Source organism: Anas acuta, chromosome 20 (assembly GCF_963932015.1).
Source record: "Anas acuta chromosome 20, bAnaAcu1.1, whole genome shotgun sequence".
Lineage (NCBI taxonomy): Eukaryota > Metazoa > Chordata > Aves > Anseriformes > Anatidae > Anas > Anas acuta.
The window spans coordinates 8,643,185-8,663,310 of record NC_088998.1 but is presented as its reverse complement, the minus strand read 5'-3'; the positions used below and the strand labels follow the sequence as shown (position 1 = coordinate 8,663,310).

At 46.6% G+C, this 20,126-nt stretch overlaps 1 protein-coding gene across 24 annotated transcripts in view; it reads right to left on the bottom strand.

The window, feature by feature from the left end:
- Positions 1-14,057, bottom strand: part of DNM1 (dynamin 1) — a 67,316-nt gene extending 53,259 nt beyond the window's left edge. For 20 of the 24 annotated variants that reach the window (XM_068657281.1, XM_068657283.1, XM_068657282.1 and 17 more), the window contains exon 1: positions 13,676-14,056. In XM_068657281.1, coding sequence (XP_068513382.1) covers positions 13,676-13,836 — 161 coding nt within the window. In that variant the 5' untranslated portion in view covers positions 13,837-14,056. Of the gene's footprint in view, positions 1-13,675 lie in introns of all 24 variants that reach the window. The other 4 variants (XM_068657280.1, XM_068657268.1, XM_068657275.1 and 1 more) reach the window with 1 other exon arrangement.
- Between the last annotated feature and the right edge of the window lie 6,069 nt (positions 14,058-20,126).

Below are 20,126 nucleotides of genomic sequence, written 5' to 3'. Positions count from 1 at the left end.
GACCAAGGTCAATCCTCTGTTTCCAAGTGCCACGGCGGGCTGTGACCTGGGGAATCCTGGCACGCAACCTGGTGCTGTCCCTGCAGGGGAAGCCCACGGTGGGAGCGGATTGGATCCACGTGCTTCTCTCCCTGCTTGTGATCAGGGACTAGATAGATAATCCCTTCATGGGCTGCTGCTCTACAATTGCAGTGCAGCAGCCAATCCAATCTGAGAGCCAGAACCAGGCCCAGGGGGATAATTCCCCTCCTACTTCCCTCCAACATGGTGAAATCTACTTGTTCCTATGGAAACAAATCAGTTTCGTGTCCACACAGTTCCTGACTCCCTCACTGCTGTGCATCAGCCCCAAGCTGCTGAGGCTGACAGATTTAAAGCAAGTGTCTGCAGCTATAGGTCAAGAGTTTGCAGGAGGAACAAGAGGTATTCCTGGCGCACAAACCCCACCACCTCACCCGAGATGTCATTTGCTTCAGTTCATCTCTGCCGTGAGAGAATTAATCAGGAACATCCTTCCCCTCCTCCATTTCGAGGGCTGACTTATCTGCCAGATCCCTCCCTGCTATCATCCTGCAGATGGGCTAGCCCAGAACATGTGAGGACATAAAACACAGATGGGAGAGGAAAACAGGGCACTTCAACACCTCAAGTGCACTTGTGAGCCAATTTCCCCCTTTGTATTTTTGCAGGTAGCAACCGTAGAAGGATTCTGTTGTTTGGAGCTCTGCATTTTACCAAGGAAGATTATTTAGAGAGTGGTACAGCCTACGGTGCAAAGCCTGGTCTCAAAAAGTCACTGCCCATTATAGCAAATGCCGCATTGACTCCAGGCTGCAGCACTGGGGAAGGGAAGAGCCTTGAGAGGCTGGAGATCTGCAGCAGCGCTGCGTGCAGCTTCCTCCGGGATCTTCTGGGTAACAGAACCAAGTCCTGCATCTCGCTTGCCACCTTGGGATATCTGAGGTAAAGAACAACACAGCACTGATTCTACATGACAATATCGGGAACTCAAGGGAAAAAGCAGCCCAGTACATCCTAAGCGGATGTGGCAGCAAGGATTACACATTCATGGAAAATGCAGCTTCAATTTCAAGGGTAAGAATCCCAGGAGAAAGAAAACAAGGCTGATTTCACCTTCGGGGCTCTGAATTTTCAGTTCATTCATGAACAAACACACAAACCCACCTAACAGTAGATCTGGGCAGCGATACCAGGATTCAGGGGAATAGCAACCACAGCACTGGTGAGGTCCAGAGGCCTCCACAACCACGGTTATAGGAAATACAGTATGAACAGGTCACTCTCCACCCCAGAAGGTGTAAAACAGACCTCTGTCTGTCTGCCTTGCTGATTTTTTACCACCACCATATAGAAGCAAGTTTGCCTTTTGCTCTCACTGAAGCATATACACACTGTATACACTGGCAAAAAAAAGACACAGACAGTACCAGGCATCATCAACCACCTAGCAAGTCCAATTAGCCCAGTCCCAATTGCAGTAGTAAAGAAATCCAGTTTTTATATCCACAGAGGTAAAGCCATGACCCAGCATCTTTGCTGGTATCCTCAGGCTGCACTGATCTGTCATAATTCTGCAGTAACACCGCTCTGCTTTGGCACAAACAAACCTACTGACAAATCCTGGCTTTGCCATAACACAACAGTTGCAGCCCTGAAAAACATGACCCACACAGCACCTGCAACTTGAGCAGGGAGGAAACAAAAGGACAAGCTGTACAATAAAACTCTGGGGCAGGAATGAGTAGCTGATGGGAAAGCAGAGCCACAAAAACACGGTAGGATTAATGCACGCTAAGACTGACAAGCAACACGCTGACCCTGCGATTTCCCCACACCACCAGTGGGGAAATACCATCTGTCCTACCTCTCCAGAGTCAGGCTGCAGCTGAGTCTAGACTAAAAGCTGCCCTGCAGCAAAGGCTGTCTTGTGCTGGGGGACACCAAGGGACCACGCAGCAGTAACCAATATTCCAGCTGTTCATCACATGGAGGCTCCAGATATCAAGGGGCTTATCCCCTTTTTGCCCTCCTCTCCGGAGAGGGAAACCCAGTAAAACAGTAGATTCAAGGACACCAAAGACTCATGGTGTCACCTTAGGTTTCTTGTTAAGATTGCCACCTCTGGAGTCCTGGTGTTTGCTGCAAGGAGAACAGAGATGCTCAATGCACTGCAGTATGACACATCCTCCTCCCCCAGGCAGCAGCATGTGCCAGGCAAGGAGACAGTCTCCAAGAGGCAGAATGTCACAGAGGGTACAGGGAACTGAAAGGGTTCACTAGAAAAAGCAGAATGGTTTTGGTGAGCCCACTGGTAACCCAAACGGAAGCTGTGTGAGGAAAAAGGGTGGTATCTTGAACTGTGATGTGCTATCAGTGGCCAGACAAGTGGTTGGTTTATAAAATTGAATGCACATACCCTGGGAATTTATCTTGCATCAGAGGTAAGAGGCAGAGCACGCTGTGGGCAGCGAGGCAGGCCAGCTCCCTACTAACAGGCCAGGCAGGCAGGAGTTCCTCAGGGTAACTGCGTCATTCAGCACCCAGGCACCTCAGCCATGCTGCCCGAAGTGCAGGGCTGTCCTGCAGAGGGGATTTAAGATGCCAATTTACATCTCTGCTCTGTCTGGGGAAGCATGCAGGAACAGCGCCAAGCTCCTTGCTATGCGCTGCACCTCTGCAGTTTCAGATATAATTAGGATCACCCTGACGAGAAACGTGGTGCAGAGGGACTGCTCCTTAAGCCCTTGAAGGAAGACAAGCATACGGATTGCTACCACCTCTAGAGCAGAGGCATTAAACTCTACTTTAAACTCTAATTACCACTGAAAGCATCTCCATCGCCAGGCTACACTGGAGATGGATCAGCAGCCCCAGAAGAGGGAAGCCATCCCCTTTCTGGCTGGTTTCACCAGGAGGATGCATTCACCAGAGCCTTTCTGTCCAGCCGGTGGGGCAGCACTCCTCGTGGCCCAGGGAATATCTTTCCTCTGGTCAGCTTTAGGGGGGTGACCTCTAAAGGAGCCCATACCTTCATGAAAAACTTTTAGAGCTTAAATTCAAGAAGCAGTAGAAGGTCAAAATTGGTGTTGCACGTTAACAGGCACTCTGATTCTAAAGTGGAAATGTGGTGTGATGACCAGGACAAACAGACCAGAGTCCTCTGGTCTTCCACTCCTTTCTCCATTTTCCACGAAGTGTTTACCTGAACCCCTTCCCCTGATATCTCCCCCGACCCCTTCAAACCAACACTCTGATTACTAACACCATTTGCTTTTGCCTGTCCGGTTCAAGGTCAAAGGTATTCAAACAGAAGATAACAAAATACCATGGTAATGCAGGTCTTCGCTTGTTTTGCTCTAAGCATTCTTTAAATATCATTCTTTCAGTTTCCTGAATGAGTTTTTATAGACAAATAACCTCTTTTCTCTAAAAGGAGTCTGGAGCGCCAGGTATTTTACAGCCCTGGCATAACAAATACATCATGTACAAACAGGCACACACAGAGCAATCCCCAGGAACATGAACATCAAACCAAAGCAGCAGAGCCCCAGCAGAAGAAATATGTTGCAGGGGTCCCATCCAAGAGGTGTGCTGATGCAAAGAGGTGCCCCAAGTGCCAGCACCGGGGCTGCAGCATTGTCCCTGAAGCATGACACATGCTGTGCACCGATCCCTGGAGGATGTTCTGCGTTTTGGTGTGTACCAATCCCCCCTTTGCCTCCAGCTATAACCCTGCTGCAACAGATCTCCTCTCAAAGCCATCACCATGCTCAGGCAATTCCCAGCTATTCATAGAGAAGCTTCTATTAAAAGTAAAAGCACAATCAGCTTAAGAAATATCCAGAGATTACTCAAGAGATCACAGCAGCCAGAGAGAGGAAAACCTAACATATATTAGAAACAGGGGGCCCCCTCCCCACTCAGAGGGGTATACGTTCAGAGTGAGTCAAAGCAAGATAGTGGAGACAAAAATTAGCATAAAAACTGTCCAAGTTTGAGCTTTGCCTTCTACGGGCTTAATTCTGAACTAAAAGGTCACCAGGTGTATTCCCCTGCTGACAGAGAGCCGTTCCTGTGCCGGCAGGCAGGTGGCAAACGGACAGTTATTATCATTACAAGCCTCCGTTCATAGAAGTTTGTAATTACCCAGATGAGGAAGAGCTCTAAGAGCTGAAATGGCCTGCTAATTTGTTCTCAGAGCCCCGAGCCAGATCCTTCAGAATTTACTCTGCCTTTACACATGTAGGAGTAAGAGGAATGCAAAGAAGAGGAGCTGAGCAGAGACTTGTTCAAAGGCTTTTGCCTTTAGGTATCTCCTCCTTGTGCTAAGAAATTCAGCGTAGTCTCCCCCAGCCCTGGATCTTCTATCTCGAAAAAAAGAGAAGAGTTTTTTCCTAATGCTCTCCAGGGTAAGTTTGCTCTGCTGTAAAAATGCCTGCAGATGTTGAGAATCAACTACTCAGCATCTCTGTAGACTTCTGCCTTGCGATGCTTTCAGAAAGGGTTTAAATGCAGCTGAAAAACTGCTCTGAAATATGGCCGCAGCTTATGCTCAGCCTTCATACAGCATTACAGCAACACTGCCTGGTTCTTGCTCTTCAGCCAAAACCTACTGCAGCGTCAGTTTAAAGTCTGCCGTGTCCTTTCTCAGGCATCCCAGTGCAGTGCTGGCCATTCTTACATCAAAACTGCTTCACATACAGAAAGTGAGTCCTAGCGTAGTAAGGATCCCCACAATTCTCCTCTTTGGTATGGAAGCATTAACTCTTCACCCTTCAACACAGCTGCAAAAACACAACCTAGAGCCATAAGAAACAGGAAAGGGAGTGTTAAAGGGGACCATCGAGGCAATAAATTATTAAAATAGTATTTTCACCCCCAGAGAGTTGAGTTAAATTCCTGTTTCAGTCACAAGTAAGGAACTGGGTTTATTCCAAGCTTCATTTTGTATAATTTTTTGTTCATTATGGCTGCAGTACAAGTATTTTAACAGAGCTTATAGTATGGGGACATAAGCCCCGATTTTTAGAAAGGGAAGGCCAACATTTTACAGTGCAGGCCTTACAGAAGCACTGGAATTCTTTATGCTTCTCCTGGAACACTTTAAAGCAGTAACCTTTAAAGAAAGCTACCCCCAAGCATCCCTGTTAGGAACGGATGTTTTCAATACAAAAATCTGCATTGCTCTCCTGTTAGCCGAACTGCTGCGTCCAGGCCTCTGAGGAAAACCACACAAGTCACAAGATTTGCAGAAAAGTGGCAGAAGTTGGCAAGTTTGCTTGCAGTCAGCAAGACAGTTGGAGGAGCTTGCATAACGCCTGCTTCCAACAGGCCTCCCAAAGCGTGGTGTGCCGAACTGCAAGAAGAGACCGAGCAGGCTCCGAAACACCACCTCGCTTCCATTTGGTCCTGGCTGCTTCTAGCAGGGCTGTGAGAGCATCGAACACTGCAGAGATCTGAGACGCTGTTAGATTTCAGGCTCAGGGCTCCTTCTTCCTGTATCGTGTCTCGAAGGGAAGAAAAGCAGTTATCTGTTGTAGTCAACACCAGCCCGGGGGCTGTGACAAGCCTGAAGGTCATGCAGGAAACAACCATCAGCAACTTAATTGTTGCTTTTCTCCATCTATACAAGAGCCTAAGGAAATTGCTGGGCTGCCTTAGATTTGATTTTTGATAAAAGCATTCACTAACAGGACTTTGACAACAAAGTTCGGACACAAGTACGAAGTATAAATGAGTCACCTGGCATAACTGCTTAATTATCTAACACGAAGTTGTGCTCTGGGCTGCCAGTCACGATGTTTCGATGCACGCTCTCACCCGCTCCTCGGTAAGCACCGAAGTGTTGTCTCAGCCCTCTCTTCACAGCCACTCCAGTATTTATAGCAGCTAGTCCTGAGTAAGACACCCAATTTTCACAACTAAACTCCATCAGGTCACACAAAGTGAGCATGATCCATGCTTTAGAAGGATCATAAATAAACATAAATAAAGACAAACAGCATTTTGGAGCTTTTCAGAATGTGGCTTGCTTGCAGACTAACCTGCTAGAGGTCCAAGCAGCCACCTGTGAGCTTAAACACACCAGGCACAAAGCCCTGGGCTCATTCCTCTCCGAAGCCCGTGCTCAGTACCCATCCCTGCCCTACCCAGCCAGGCTGCTGGGTTCGGTTCAGGTCAGTGGGCAGGAGATTACACAAAAGGAGCTAAGGTCCACGCTGCAGCAGGTGTGCAAACAGAGCTCCAAGAAGTTCCCAACCTACGCAGCTCTCTCCATGCATCTCAGTCTACACTCAAAAATTCGACTGCTACCACCCCATCTAGTACAGCCTCTTGTTCCCCAGCGCTTTCCAAGAAATCCCCAGCTCCTCACACCCAGGGAGTGGTCTCTGCCAGCAGCACCAGTCCCAGTTTCCCAGATCTAAGCAACCTGTGATGTTCAATACCAGTTGGCAAGCGAGGCTGCAGGAGCAGCTAAGGCCCCTGGCACAGCAGCGCTGTACGGACGGCAGGTCCTCCACAGGGCTCAGGCAGGTATCGCCGCATCACCCCTGTACAGCTTCCATTTATTCTTAATAAAAATAGCTCTTTATTTCTTCTGGTTGACCTTTTCTAGTGTCATTTCAAGCATCTGTTAACGATAAACGTACATGACATGACAGAGACCGACAGCCTCACCTTTCTGCAGGAAGGTGCAGTAAGTGAACCCCACGAGAACCTCGGCTCAGAGCTGAGAGCAGGACCCTGACCCCACAGCCAGCCAGGCCTGCCCGTCAGACAGCACGCCTTGAGCTTCCCTGCTCAGTCAGGGTGTGCAAAACCAGGTCTGAAATCGGGAAAAATTCAGTTCAGGTACAGTGAGAAACGAGCCCACCACTGGGCGATTTCCCCACCATGCATGGCAGGATTTTTTTTTGGCATATTTAGTTTTAGCTCTCCTCCCAGCCAGCAGCACTCTGACTCATCCAGTTACACATTTGAGAGTCCAAGAAGGAAAGTATTACACCCAAAGGTTTTTTTTTTTTAGTGGCATATTAAGAAAAAAGGGTTGCTGTTCTTACTGCCAGTAACTTCCTTTTCACAGATGCTGCCACCTCAAAACCAGTTTTGCACTGGGCATATAGGCCCATCACGATGTGCTTCTAGGTGACCTCCTGCCACCCTTCAGTCAGATTTCTGGTTTTGCTGCTCAGATGCATTGCTGAAAACAAAAATCTGAGTATTGGCTCACACGGGTGGAGCACTCACGGGTTTGCATCTAACAAACTCGCTGCTCAATAACAAGTTTCATGCCTGCAGCTAATAAACAAGAGCTACATTTCCTTGATTAACTTAAACTAAATTGTCAACTTCTTCTGTTTCCCCTCAAAAAGGGTTTTCATAAAAGTGTTATGAAATCCTCCCTCCAGAATTTTTACTCACTCTTAGACTGCCAGGCTCAAACTTGAAGTCCAAAGCAGGAACGTTTGGGAATTCACCCGATCAGGAAGGGGACCAGCTTCCTGCCTTAGAATAACATTTTCAGAGGCTGCCTCAGACGTGAGGCGCCTCAGACAGACTCCCACACCTTCTATTTCAGCCTGGCGGAGTTCTGCCTACTCACAGCATCTGGGGAAGGTAGATTCAAGGACTTCACGTGGCATCCCCAGCTAGGTATTGAACTATGGCTTCTGAAAACAATCAGGAGTCTGTAAAAATAGAAGCTTGTCTTCCTAGTATGTGATTCTCTTTAAAAAAAAAAAAAAAAAGAAGTGTGAAAAGTTCAAGCATGTCGAGTTTTGAAAAAGAATAACAGCTTTAGCATATAGGAATGCTTTTGGGAGCTTCTGCCTTCATTCCCCCCCTGGTTTTGCAGGCCCTTATCAGCCCTGTGCTGCAGCACACTGTTTATAGAGCAAGTACAATAACACCTCTTACTTATTTCAAGGCACAGTAAGGACTAATTATGCTCAGGATACCACAAGATCCCCAACACAAAGGTTATCATGGTAGGTTATCATGGTAACAAGGAAAAGCCCACTCTAGCAGAGAAGGCATCCTCCCAGCCTGCTGGCTCCCAGGTGACAAATGCCAGCCGCGATAAGGCGACCTGTCACTTTCACACACCAGCAGGTCCACACAAGCCCCACCTCGCACGATGCCGAGCATCACCTCCCAGCTCAGCAGCACAGCTGGCTTCCTTTCCCTGCACAAATTCTGGCATGACCCAGGACGTGCCATAAGGAGCTCATTCCCTACTGAATCTAAGGCTTGTGGCGGTTACCAGAAGCATGAGATCATCACTAAAGAGTTAAGCTGAAGAATACGGTCAGACAGCAAGATCTGCAGAGAACATCTAGCTGCTGCAGGAAGCAGAAAATACATCAGCCTTGTGTTCACTTGAGCCAACCCCTGTAAGATTAACACAATAGTCAGAGGATAAACACAAGCAGACACGGCTGCACCTACAAACACAGATTCTCGCATTTTATTTTTCTTCCTACAGCCACTCATGTTATGTTTAAACTTAATTACCCATGCCCTTCTAATTATCCTCCCCCACAAGTGTTTGCTAGGAGCTATATAGATTTTTCTTACGTTAAAATAATTTATCTTGTGGTTTATTGAAAGACTACTCATTTCCTCCACTGTTCCACACCTTTTTTTCCTTCCCCAATTAATCCAGGATGAAGAGAGGTATTTTCTTCACTATAGACCAAAGGCTTGCTGCCATTCGAAGGATTATTTGGCCACAATACACATCCCTAAACAGCAGAGCCCTACTCCTGGCTCTTGGATCATCCTCTACAACCCCAAATAAAAATCCAGACAATGCTTGGGAAATGATTTAACTTGCAAATACATAACAGCATTTGGCCAGCTCAGAGATGTATTTATAATTAGAGACCCTTAATTGTTGGGTGAGTCTCTCTACCAGCACTCTGGGCATGTAAGCGTATCTCAAAGCAGAACAGAAAAAAGAAAAACCAAAACAAACATTTAAGGGCCCATTTTGTGGCTAGAGAAGATTAAGTCGGTGAGTGCATCTTCTCGGTTAAATTATCTGCTGCTAAAGTAGTGCACTGATGCTCAGCAATACCCGGTACAGCAGACAGCCTTGATCTATATGCAACATAGCTATGATTTTTAGATTTAATCCCTCAGTCCCCTTAGACAACCTTCAAGCTAACAAAGCAAGTACTGCAGAAGACTGAGCAAATTAAAAGCTTGAGGATTATTGACAAAACTGGTTTCCTGCAGTACCTGGACTGGCCAGGTATCTGCATCTCTGTAGGCATCCCCGTAGGATCTTTCACTTCTGGGTAGTTGTTAAATGCTGCTGTTGACCTCTGAAGGTATTTTGTTCAAGAAACTTCCCACAGCAAAGCCAAGTACATGTTATCAAAGAATGCATGCCCTCATCATATCATCTGAGTGGAAGTATTTCTCTACATGGCTGAGGAAGGTTGAAACATGAAGATACTAAGCTGCTCCTCAAAATTAAACCAGAATCCAAACTAAAGTCTGTGGCTTCATGGTCTAGCTTTGCTTTTTCAGTATGTGACACAGCAAAACAAAGACAGTCGTAGCACATTGCCTTGCCCTGTTTTGTTTTGTCAAAGCAGCCACTGTAGCACAAGTACCAACCTTTATCCTTAGGTGTTTATCCTTACTACTGCCACAGATACTGCAGTGCTGCATTTCCCCTGCTCTTTTACCCATGTTAGTGCATATTACAGAAGACCTTCTTATTGTTGAAATCTGTTTGCTAGGAGAGATGGGGCTAGCTCAACACAACTGAGTTTTACGCCCATACCTGCCTCCAGTTCCCTTCTAGTCAATTTACAAACATCAGCTAATTCAGCATGTACCATCAGAGCCTGGCGACAGCCTGCTAAGCATATCTATTTGGTTTGGAATATAAAAGTTCAGAAGAGAGGGGGATGCTTTTGAGGCTAGCGCTCAAGTCTGGGATCAAATAAACACCAATTCAGTTCCTGCAGCTTTGGCACGGCTTAGCTCCCTTGATCAGAAGCACGATGGTTTCACCTCCATTCAAGTCCTTCCACCTACTGTTCCCAGCTCTTAGTCATCCCCTTCTCAGCAGCCCCCTTAGGCCATCTGTTCTCCAGAAGTCAGAGGTGCCTTGTTTTCTCCATGAAGAGCAATGCAGCTGTCCTAACGGGGCTGAGCAGCACGCTGCCTTGGATCAGCCAACGAGAACACAAGGCACAGACATTCATACAGCCATCTGAACACAGTCCAGCGCTTTCAGTTCTTCCCGTTTGTAAAGCACAGATAACAGTAATACTGCCACAAATCCAAAGATTTATGTAACAGTGGTTTGACATCTCAGGGTTTTAAAAAGGCTCCTGGTCATGATTTATTTTCACACAGCAAAATAGGAGCAGCATGAACATGGATGATTTTACAAACAGCTCTGTGGGCTGTCTTGTACTTCCCCCCTTCTCAGTCCTTTTGTCTCAAGTCATACAAGCAAATTTGACTAGTTCTTTTTTAATTAGACCGATTTTGCTGGTACTAGTACTAGCTTTAAGACCACCTAACGTAAGAAAGGTGGCAGCAGGGAGGTAGCAACACCATAAGCGTGGACTAAATGACCCCCTGAGGTCCCTTCCAAGCCGAATTAGCCCATGAGCCTATAACCACAGCAGCAGGAAATGCCTAGAGCTGACCAGATTAACCTTCCTTCCAGTTCTGAGGCCCAGGATAAACCAGTCTATGAAGAGATGTGTCACCTGTCTGGTTTCAACACAGCTTCTCTTGTCTCTTCAGTGATTTTAACACCATCAGCCAGTATCCTAGTCACCATGCTGAGTCCTCGGCAGCAAAAGCACACATAGCTGCCTCATCGACATCTGGTCTTATAAATACAGGCTCTGCACTGTTGGATAATCTGTTAACAGCAGAATAAATGACACTGAAAGAGTAATTAGCAGCAACTAGGAAGCCTTTGCGTTCAGGAGGAAAAAAATATTTGTTTGGTAAGATACACAAGTAAACACTGATTGCACTCAGCAATCCTCTGTGCTTCAAGGTTTGCAGCGTGCGTGGGACTTGGTGCTACTGCAAGATGCCAGCAGCAGCCCTTGGCTGAGCCCTGCACAGCCAAAGGCTAGGTCAGACACAGGGGATAAGCATGCTGTCCTGCCATGTGAACATGGCTTGGTGACAATTCGGAGCAAGTCCCATAGGTACAAGCAGGATGTCAGCCCTGGCAGGGCCTCCAGCCCCTCTGAAGTGCCCGCACCAAGCACATCAGTCAGTCCGACTGCATCAGTGTTTGTTCTCACACAAATTTCCATCCACTCCAGCTCATCAGCACCCGCATTCGCCGTGTGGTGAGCAGCTGCCACGCCACCATCCCGGGATCCAGCTGGAGCAGTGACATATGCAGTGTCCACACCGCAGCCGTAGCTGTATTCGGTCACAGTGGGGCTACACAGTTTGCCTTATGCCTACTCAGCCAAGAAAATAGCCCTACCACAATGACATGGAGGAGCCATGCTTATTCTAGATACTATTTCATAGCTTCTTATCATGGGTTTCAATACCCACGCAGAAAGATGAGGCAATGCACTACAGCAGGGCCCCAACATTATTTTAACAAGATTGGGTTCTGCAGCATACACGCATTCATTCTGTGGAAAGAGGGCTCATGTTACTAGTCTCTAAACTAGCCAGCTCTCGAGGGTATCAAATGGAGAAAGACTTCTTCCCTTTGACACGTTTTCCATTTCCACTCCAGTTATTTCCTCTAACTGCTTTTCTACAGGCAGCTTCACTCAGGCCTCTCAGCTCCTGCTCGGGGACCCACCAGTATTTCATTTTCTAAAAGCCACAGCACCATGCACACTGCTGCAGAGACAACTGATGGTGCACAGTCAGGTCACGAGTTCTCCCAGGAATCATCCAAAAAGGCAGAAAACAAGAAAACAATTGAACTCATTTGATCTCCAACAGGCAGACAGACTCCCCAGTTCTCAACTGGAACCAGTGGAGATGCACCAAGGATTAAGATACCCCCTTGTGTTTGCTCAGAGGGAAAGAAAGGGGCAGCACACCCCAATCCATCGGCTATCCTTCGACAATCCCTGCGCTGGCCCAACAGCCGTACATTACACATTACGCCACTGCAGCACTGACTGCACAGATCCTCCAGAAGGGATTTACGAGGTTAGGCTGCCAGCACTTAGAAAGCATGCAAACAGCTGAGCCAACAGGTGAATGTTTTGCTTACATATTCCAGGGGACTTCTTTTCCCCTTCTTAGTAAGCTATGGCACTGCAAGTCTCTCACTTTGGTCATGGGAATCATTTTTTACTGGGTCTATGGATAAAAAAAGTGGATTGTGGCTGATGACCAGAGGCTCAGTAAAATGTGTTCATGCAGTGTCCTTCCCTTGGCGTGAATCCTGGGATGCCTGGGGGATATTGCATGGACTGTTGGAAGTTGGCTAGAAAGGATCCCAAGCCCTCTGGATGTATACCTGTATTTTATTTTATTTTTTTTTTTTTAAAGAAATCTCACTCCAGTGGTGCTTTGTTTGAACCATATGCAATCCTGGACCTCCTCCCCAGAACACACACTGCACTCACTGCTCGAGACAGAGGTCCAAAATTTGGGGTGCTCACAGCAAAACAAGCTGTGCATACACACTGCAGACCCTGCCAGCAGCAGGGAAGCATTGCAGGCCATTCTGTACCGCACAGATTACTTCAGAGGAAAAACAAACGGGGGGCGAGGGAACGACATCCCCGAGATGTTGTCATAAATGCAGCTTTCTGAAAAAGAAAAGCCCACGCAAGCACCTGACCAGGTATCGCAGCGCTCGCTGCTTTTCAGACAAGGCAACAGCAGCCCACACGCTGCTCGCGGCGTGAAAAAATACCTTGATAACCAGACCCGCAATTAATTAACGAGGCCAGACACGAGCTGCGGAACAACCCCCACAGCAACCCCCTCCCCAGGTGCTGCGTGGCTCCAGGGAGCAGCAGCCGGGCTGCGGATCGCTGGGGCTGCGGAGGATGAAGGCGAAGGTCACACGAAGGGAAGGCACCGCTACGTCGCCCGCCACAAAATGGTAGCGCCACAGCAACCCGAGGGCAGGGGAAGGAGATAACCCTGGATCCCCCCCCCGGCCTCCCCGACACGGCACCCACCAGGGTGGGCTGCGGGGGTTGGGGGTTTGACCGGAGCAGCCCCCAGCCCCTAATTGCATCCACACATGGGGGACCCCAAACCCCACTGGGAGGTGGGGGGATGCTCCTGTCGCCTCGAGGGGCCCCCTACAGAGGAGACAGCCCCCGCACAGCGGAGATAAGCCCCCCAGAGAGGAGATAAGCCCCCCCACACCTCGCACCGCAGTGCCCCGGCGCTCTGCAGCGCTGCTCACACGCAGCCCCCCCCCAGCACTGCGCTGCCCGTGCACTGCACCGCACCGCCCCCCGCAGCCCCCCCACCTCCTCCATCCCCCCGCATCCCCTCACAGCCTCTACGACCCCTTGCAAGCCCCCCACACCCTACTTCCCCCCCCGCACCCCTTTTCCTCACGACCCCCGCGCCTCTGCCCTCATCCCCCTCACCCCCCCATACACACACACACACACACACACACACTGGGACCCCCCCCCCCCCCCTCCCCAAACCTCACCTCCCGACGAAATTCTCCAGCACCGAGCTCTTGCCGGCGCTCTGCCCCCCCACCACGGCGATCTGCGGCAGGTCGAGGTTGGCGTTCTGCCCGATGGCGGCGAAGGCGTCCTGCAGCCGGTTGACCAGCGGGATGAGATCCTCCATCCCGCGGTTCCCCATGGCTGCGGCGTGGCACCGGCACCCCCCCCTCCCGAGCTCCTCACACCGCTGCTGCTTCCTCCTCCTCCTCCTCCTCCTCCTCCTCTCGCCTTCACCGGCGGCTCAAGCCCAGCCCTCACCGCCCGGCCGCTGAGGCACCGGCACCAGCCCCAGCCCTCGCCCCGCTCGACGCTGCCCGGGCTCGGCTCGCCTCAGCCCCGCCGCGCCTGCACCGAGCCCCGAGCCGCCGCCAGGGGGCCTTAAGGGCGGCAGGAGCCGCGCCGCAGCCTGGGAGTTGTAGTTCAGTACCTCAGGGGTCCGCCCGGTGGCAGAGACCCCCCCCATCGGTGTCGTTCAGCCGCCCACCGTCGTTGTCCACCCTTGGCAGGCTCCCGGGCACGGCCGCAAATGTGGCGGGGAGAGGTGGAAGCAGGGCTCGGGGCTGTGTGGTGCCCTGGTGAGGTTCAGCTGGGCACCTGTGTGGGGCATCAGGTACCTGCCCGTGGGCCTGGCCGGCTCTGCCGCTATCCCTGTGTGGTTTAGTCACTGTACGTGCACTGTGCAGTCAGTGTCCTGTCACGATTTGGTCAGTATGTGTGTATGGTTTGGTTCCTGCACCTGTATGGTTTGGTCCTGAGTACCCACGCAAGTGATAAATGTGTGCTCAGCCGCTATCTCTGGGCAGTTTGGTCACTGTATATATACTCTGCAGTCAGTGTCCTGTCACGATTTGGTCAGTACGTGCATACGCTTTGGTTCCTGCACCTCTACAGTTTGGTCTCGCAGGTGATAAAGGTGTGCAGCTGGTCAACATGCCCTGGGGTTGGGGCAGGGGTTGTGTCAGGATGGCACTCATGGAACTACCAGAATACACAAAATACTTGATACGATTCAGCTAGAGGCTTATAAAACACTTGTGCATTTCTGCTGCTTGATCCTCATTGAAACATGGATGAAAAACATAGATTTCTGTTTACTGCTGCAAAAGAGTAGATATCGCTGTTGCTCCTGTCCTTGTTTTACACAAACACAAATAAGCGATACATTTCACGCACTTAGATTTTCATTTTTAAAAAGTCACTCATCTGCAATAAAGAGAAAAACTGATTTTAGGCTTTTCAAATTATTGCTTTTTTATACAAATATGATGTGAGGCCATATTTGATCTGAAGCCGTAGCAGGGAAAACAAGCATTCAGAAAAGAAACTGATGGCTAGCAGTGACTCAGGAGAATGCTGCATTTCAAACACCTCTCAGTTCGTGCTACCCAGTACTCTTGTTCGCAGCTTAGAGACAGCTGGGGGTGGTGGGGGAAAGGAATAACAAAAAACTGCAACAGATTTTGAGCTGTATGTTTTGTTTTAAACGGCAACTTTTTATTCGTAAGGCTTCTGAGCAAAATTTCACAGATGTCCATCAAATTTAATCTGTACAGAAATACCTACCAGGGTGAACAGAGAAAGTGGAACAGCCACGCTTGATCGTGAATTTGCCTCGCTGTGTCATGGAAGATGCCCAAGGAAAATGCTTCAAGAAGATCATCAGTATGCAGGTAAGACAGCTGAAGGAAGGGAAGAGAACAGATCTGCTCCATCTGTATAGGTAACGTTATTGTAGGCCATACGTGGGTTGTTTTGGGGGCTGTTGATGCTATTTTTTCCTCTCAGTAATTCTCAAGAAACAAACTTAAGAAACTCAATTGATGCTGTGGACAAATGTCTTTGAGCAGATGCTCCAAGGTATTCTGATCACTTACATTGAAGGACCCTAAAAAAAGAACATTGCTTTTCCTTCAAAAGTTGATAGTTACTCTTTGTTAGAGGTCACCACAAAAAGAGCAAAGAGCATCAGAGACTTACAGAATAACATCACCTTCTTCCCTATGTCAGAGCTAACGTTCAGAGTACTTCACACCAAAAAGATCTTTGAAGCTTTATCTGAAGAATTATGAGAAGAAAATTGTTTTTATTTTCCTAGAGGTTGGCATAGCCTGAAGTTCACCCACGCAGGTCCAAATTCAGCACAGAGAAAAGAGCTGCCCAACTACATCACTGCAATAATATCTCATAGTATAACAGCTGTGCTAATGAGCCTTAATGGCCCTGACCAGCTTCATCTGGTGCCTCTTCCCACACCTGTGGGCTTAGGAGCTCTATTTAAACTTCAGCCCAGAATCATGGCTGCTTGGTTCAATTATGGGGGAGTGTTGTTTTCTAGCTCAGTCATAGTCTTTTATGCCCATAGAGCTATTGGATGCTGGTTTCAATTTGGAGATTGGCTTCTTAGCTTGTTATTAGTTATGCCTTGTTACTATAAACCTACCTGGAAATCACTAGACCTAGTCTTAATGTTGGCCTGATGGTTGGTTTCCTAACTTGCCCTTTTATGTGTCTCATCACTATGCTGTTTTCTTTGACTGGGACTCTTTGTTGAGTCTGGCTGTCTTCATCTGCCCTGCTTGTCTCCCCAGAGTGTTGTAGGACTGGGCACTAGTGGGTAAGGCCCTTGCTATGTCACCTATGTGTTTCATCCCCTGATTTCTGTTCCTTTGGGGAACAGCCTTGTTCTTGCTGCCCCCTGGCATCAACATCTACTGCTTACATAGTGCTCATAGGGACTTGACTTTGCTCCCTACCTTGCGCCCACTCCTGTGAATCCACACCTGCTTTTAAGGCTTCCATTAAAGCAACTATATGTGGCTGTAGCAACTGACATTTCTGTTAACTATAAAAACATCAAACTGCAAATACAGTGTTTCACCCCCTGCTTAGTGTTCTAAGCAGTTATTTTGTTCTCAGTGAGCCCACTCCAGCCCAGAAATAATCATTCTGTATTATACCACTAGAAGCAAAATCTAAAGATTAGATTAATGCATTTGTTTTGCAAAAGGTTTGTGGAAGAATATTGAGAGCACAGGAGGTCAACAGCTGATATTTGAGACTACAGGGGAAAAAAATAGGGTTAATGTTGCTGGTTAAGGAGCTGGTAGAGCAGAAAGACTCCAGTATGACTTCTTTGCAGGTATTTTTCGAGTATTTTTTTCCTCCATGAAACTAACAAATGGATCTGGGAAAATATGTGGGCCTATCATCTAGGAGTCCTTCATCTAATTAACGAAGACCTCAAAGTCCATGGGAGAGATATTAGGGAGCTATTAGGGTGTTCTCCAAGTAGACGAGAAAGGAAGAAGGGAGGAAAGTGGTAAAATTCTGTAGAAATATTGGCAAGCTTCACACATTTCTTAGCAGATCATTATTAGTGGAACACTGTAAGAGGGACAGAACATGTTAAAGTCTCCAGTTTTGCAGTTGTACTCGGAGGCAAATGAGGACACAGTACACGCCTGCAGCATTACTCCTACAAGAATTCATTAATATCATGGAGTCTACCTAAGCATTTCTGTAGCGATTGTAATCATCCAGCCCAGACAGACCCAAACAGCACTGAAAGCAGCGAGGCTTGATTTTTAAGAAGCTTTAGATACCTACACCTCCCATTGATGAAAACAAGAATTGCAGGCACTTAGAATCCCAATCCTAAAGCCTTCCATTTTCTCTCCTGCAAGAAACTGAGTTATGAGGATGTTAGTAGCAAACGGGGCTTTTGATTCTGTTATACCTCCTCTCTATGACTTAGGCAGCAGTATGTAGGAGCTATAGGAGTAAAACAACTATGTGATCATCCTTCAGGGGAAATGCTGAAGAATAGCAATGTCTGTGAAATAAAAAGGGGTTTTCCAAACTGGAGCACACAGGAAAAGCTATTTCTACCTTGAAAAAAATTATGACATCAGCAAAGAAAAAATAAGATTTTTTTTACAGGTATAATAAGTATTTCTGGCCATACATTGATATGAATTCCTATAAATGGGCATAGACATAATTATACGTTTCTATGTGTTGCTATAAGCATAAAGACAGTTGTGCATTGATTTTTGTTGCCTCATGCAAACAGAACTCCCAGTTTAGTTATCATAATGAGACGTAGACACTTGAGTGATAGATTCTGTCCTTCATTCCTTGCCCTTGCAAAAATAACACATCTAGTCCTTAGAGAAAGGCGAAATCATGAAACACAATTAGCTTGATCCTCCTGGTCACCTGCAAACTGTTTCTCAGAGATACAGATGTCACACAGTTTCTGTTGACTCCAGGTAGAGCTATGAATGTTTGGAACTTTTCATGGTGGTTCATGAGGTGGATGGTCCTTTGGTTGCTAAGCGGTGTTTCCTTAGGTTCCTAAGAAATGTTTAGAAATAGAGGTAAGAATATACATTAAATGGTCATAAGTAGGGGTGAGAATATAAGTTATAAAAAGAGTTGGGGATAGGATTATTGCTCTGTGTATCAGTATAGAGGATATTACATAGCCAATTAATAGTTAAAAAGCTTAATTATGACTACCTTCTTAAGTTGTTTCTCTATAGGCAGTTTTATAATTTGTATATTTTTTTAAAGTATTTTATAGGTACTTAAATACTACTATAGTGGTGATGATGCTGCTACAGTAGCATCATTGGTCTGTTCAGGTATCAGCGCTCAAAGAAAAAGTTTCTCTAATGTTCCTAATGGTTAGAAAAAGCTATCTGAAAGAAGAATAGCCTTTGATTTTGTGATTTTAAAATAGTCTTTCCTTGCAGCACAGAATAGCGAAATACTTTTACCTTCTGAAACAGGAGATCTGCTGAACTGGTCTGAGAATCCCTCAAAAAGAGTATAAGACTATTGGTAAGGATTATCTTTAATGCAGCTCCCCAGGAGCCAGAATATACATAAGAAGCTGAGCGTTATAGTTCATTAGAAAAAGGATCTGGACATAGATGTGAGTTTAAATGAATATTTTAAGAGTAGCAAAGCTGAGTTCTCAGCTTTCCACATACAGTGAGATAATACAAAGTAGTTTCTGGAATATATTTTATCTTTTGGGACTGAAAGTCGCTGGTAGAAGCGGATTAGCCATGTAGTGAAATCGTGGTAAAAGTAGTATCTTAGTTTATACCTTGTGGGCCTGCCCTGCCAATCAAGAAATATTTGGAATAGGTTTCTAGAGCAATAAAATGAAGAGTGGGTGCAAATATCTCACAGATTATCTTGCTTTGAAATATTTTGTGCTATTGCTTTCATACGTGTGAATGTAGTCTTCCTACAGATAAAATAGACGTAAAAAACAGTGTAACTCCAGTAACTAATACCAGCCTTTGAGGGTTTGAGGGCAGACCTGGTGAAACCTGACATTGTTACCCATTCTTTCAATAGATAGCCCCAAAACACAGGAGGAAAAAAAAAAATAAATATATATATATATATATATATATAGCTCCATGTGCTTTTTTTTTCTCCGAGGAGTTTGGGAGGTTTAGAGAGACTGAAGTGAGAACTAGAATATATCCTAGTGAAATGGATGAGTAATAACGCCCTCCTTGTGGATTTCAAAGGAAGTTGTGGGCACCAGAGTTTCTTGGTACTCTTATAGGCACTGAGAAACTGAGACTGCTATTGAAAATCTGAGTGTGCACAGCTTTACTAAAGGTTGCATAGCAAGTCTTGGAACTAAAATTAAAATGTACATCTGCACCATCCAGTTATGTTCTGTAAACTAGAAATGTCTGGTTATCTGCAGGCCCGATCTGGTCCCTGGAACAAATTCATATAGTCCAGCAAAAACTTGTCTGACTATGTAATGCAATCCAGCTCCTGAATAAAAAGCTTTCCTATGGTCTGTCCCCTTATCTGCCAAGAAATTTCATAACCCTGATCTAATTGTATAGAGGTGTAATGCAGGTTGCCTTTTAGCGATGATCCAAAAACCCCTGTTAGTCTCTTTATGGAAGAGTACTTTCTGGGTCATTTTCCTGTCTTGATCTTTTGATCCTCATAATGCTGTTTGATTTACTCCCATTGTCAATGAGACAACCTGTGTGTAACCATCCCTGGCCCTAGGATACCTAGGTTTCTCTGCCTTGAAGGGATTGAGTAATAACATTCTCTTTATTGTAGAACTAAGTTTTTAAGGTTCCATGTATTCACACATAATGATATGTTTTTACCATTGTATCCCAAACATTCAGCAGCAAGTTGCTTAATAGCTGAAAGGGAGGTGTTCCTCACAGGAGGGGAAAAAAACAACTTGATTTTCAGCAGATGAGAGGTCTATCGTGTACCAAAAAATGTAAATTTATATGTAGTAATGCTCAGTGAAGATCAACAGTACCCTTTAGGCTGTCAACTTAATAAATGCTATTTTCTAGTCTGTAACAAAGAAAATAAAGAATCCTAGCTCAATTTCCTGCATTGTTAACTTGCATCTATGTG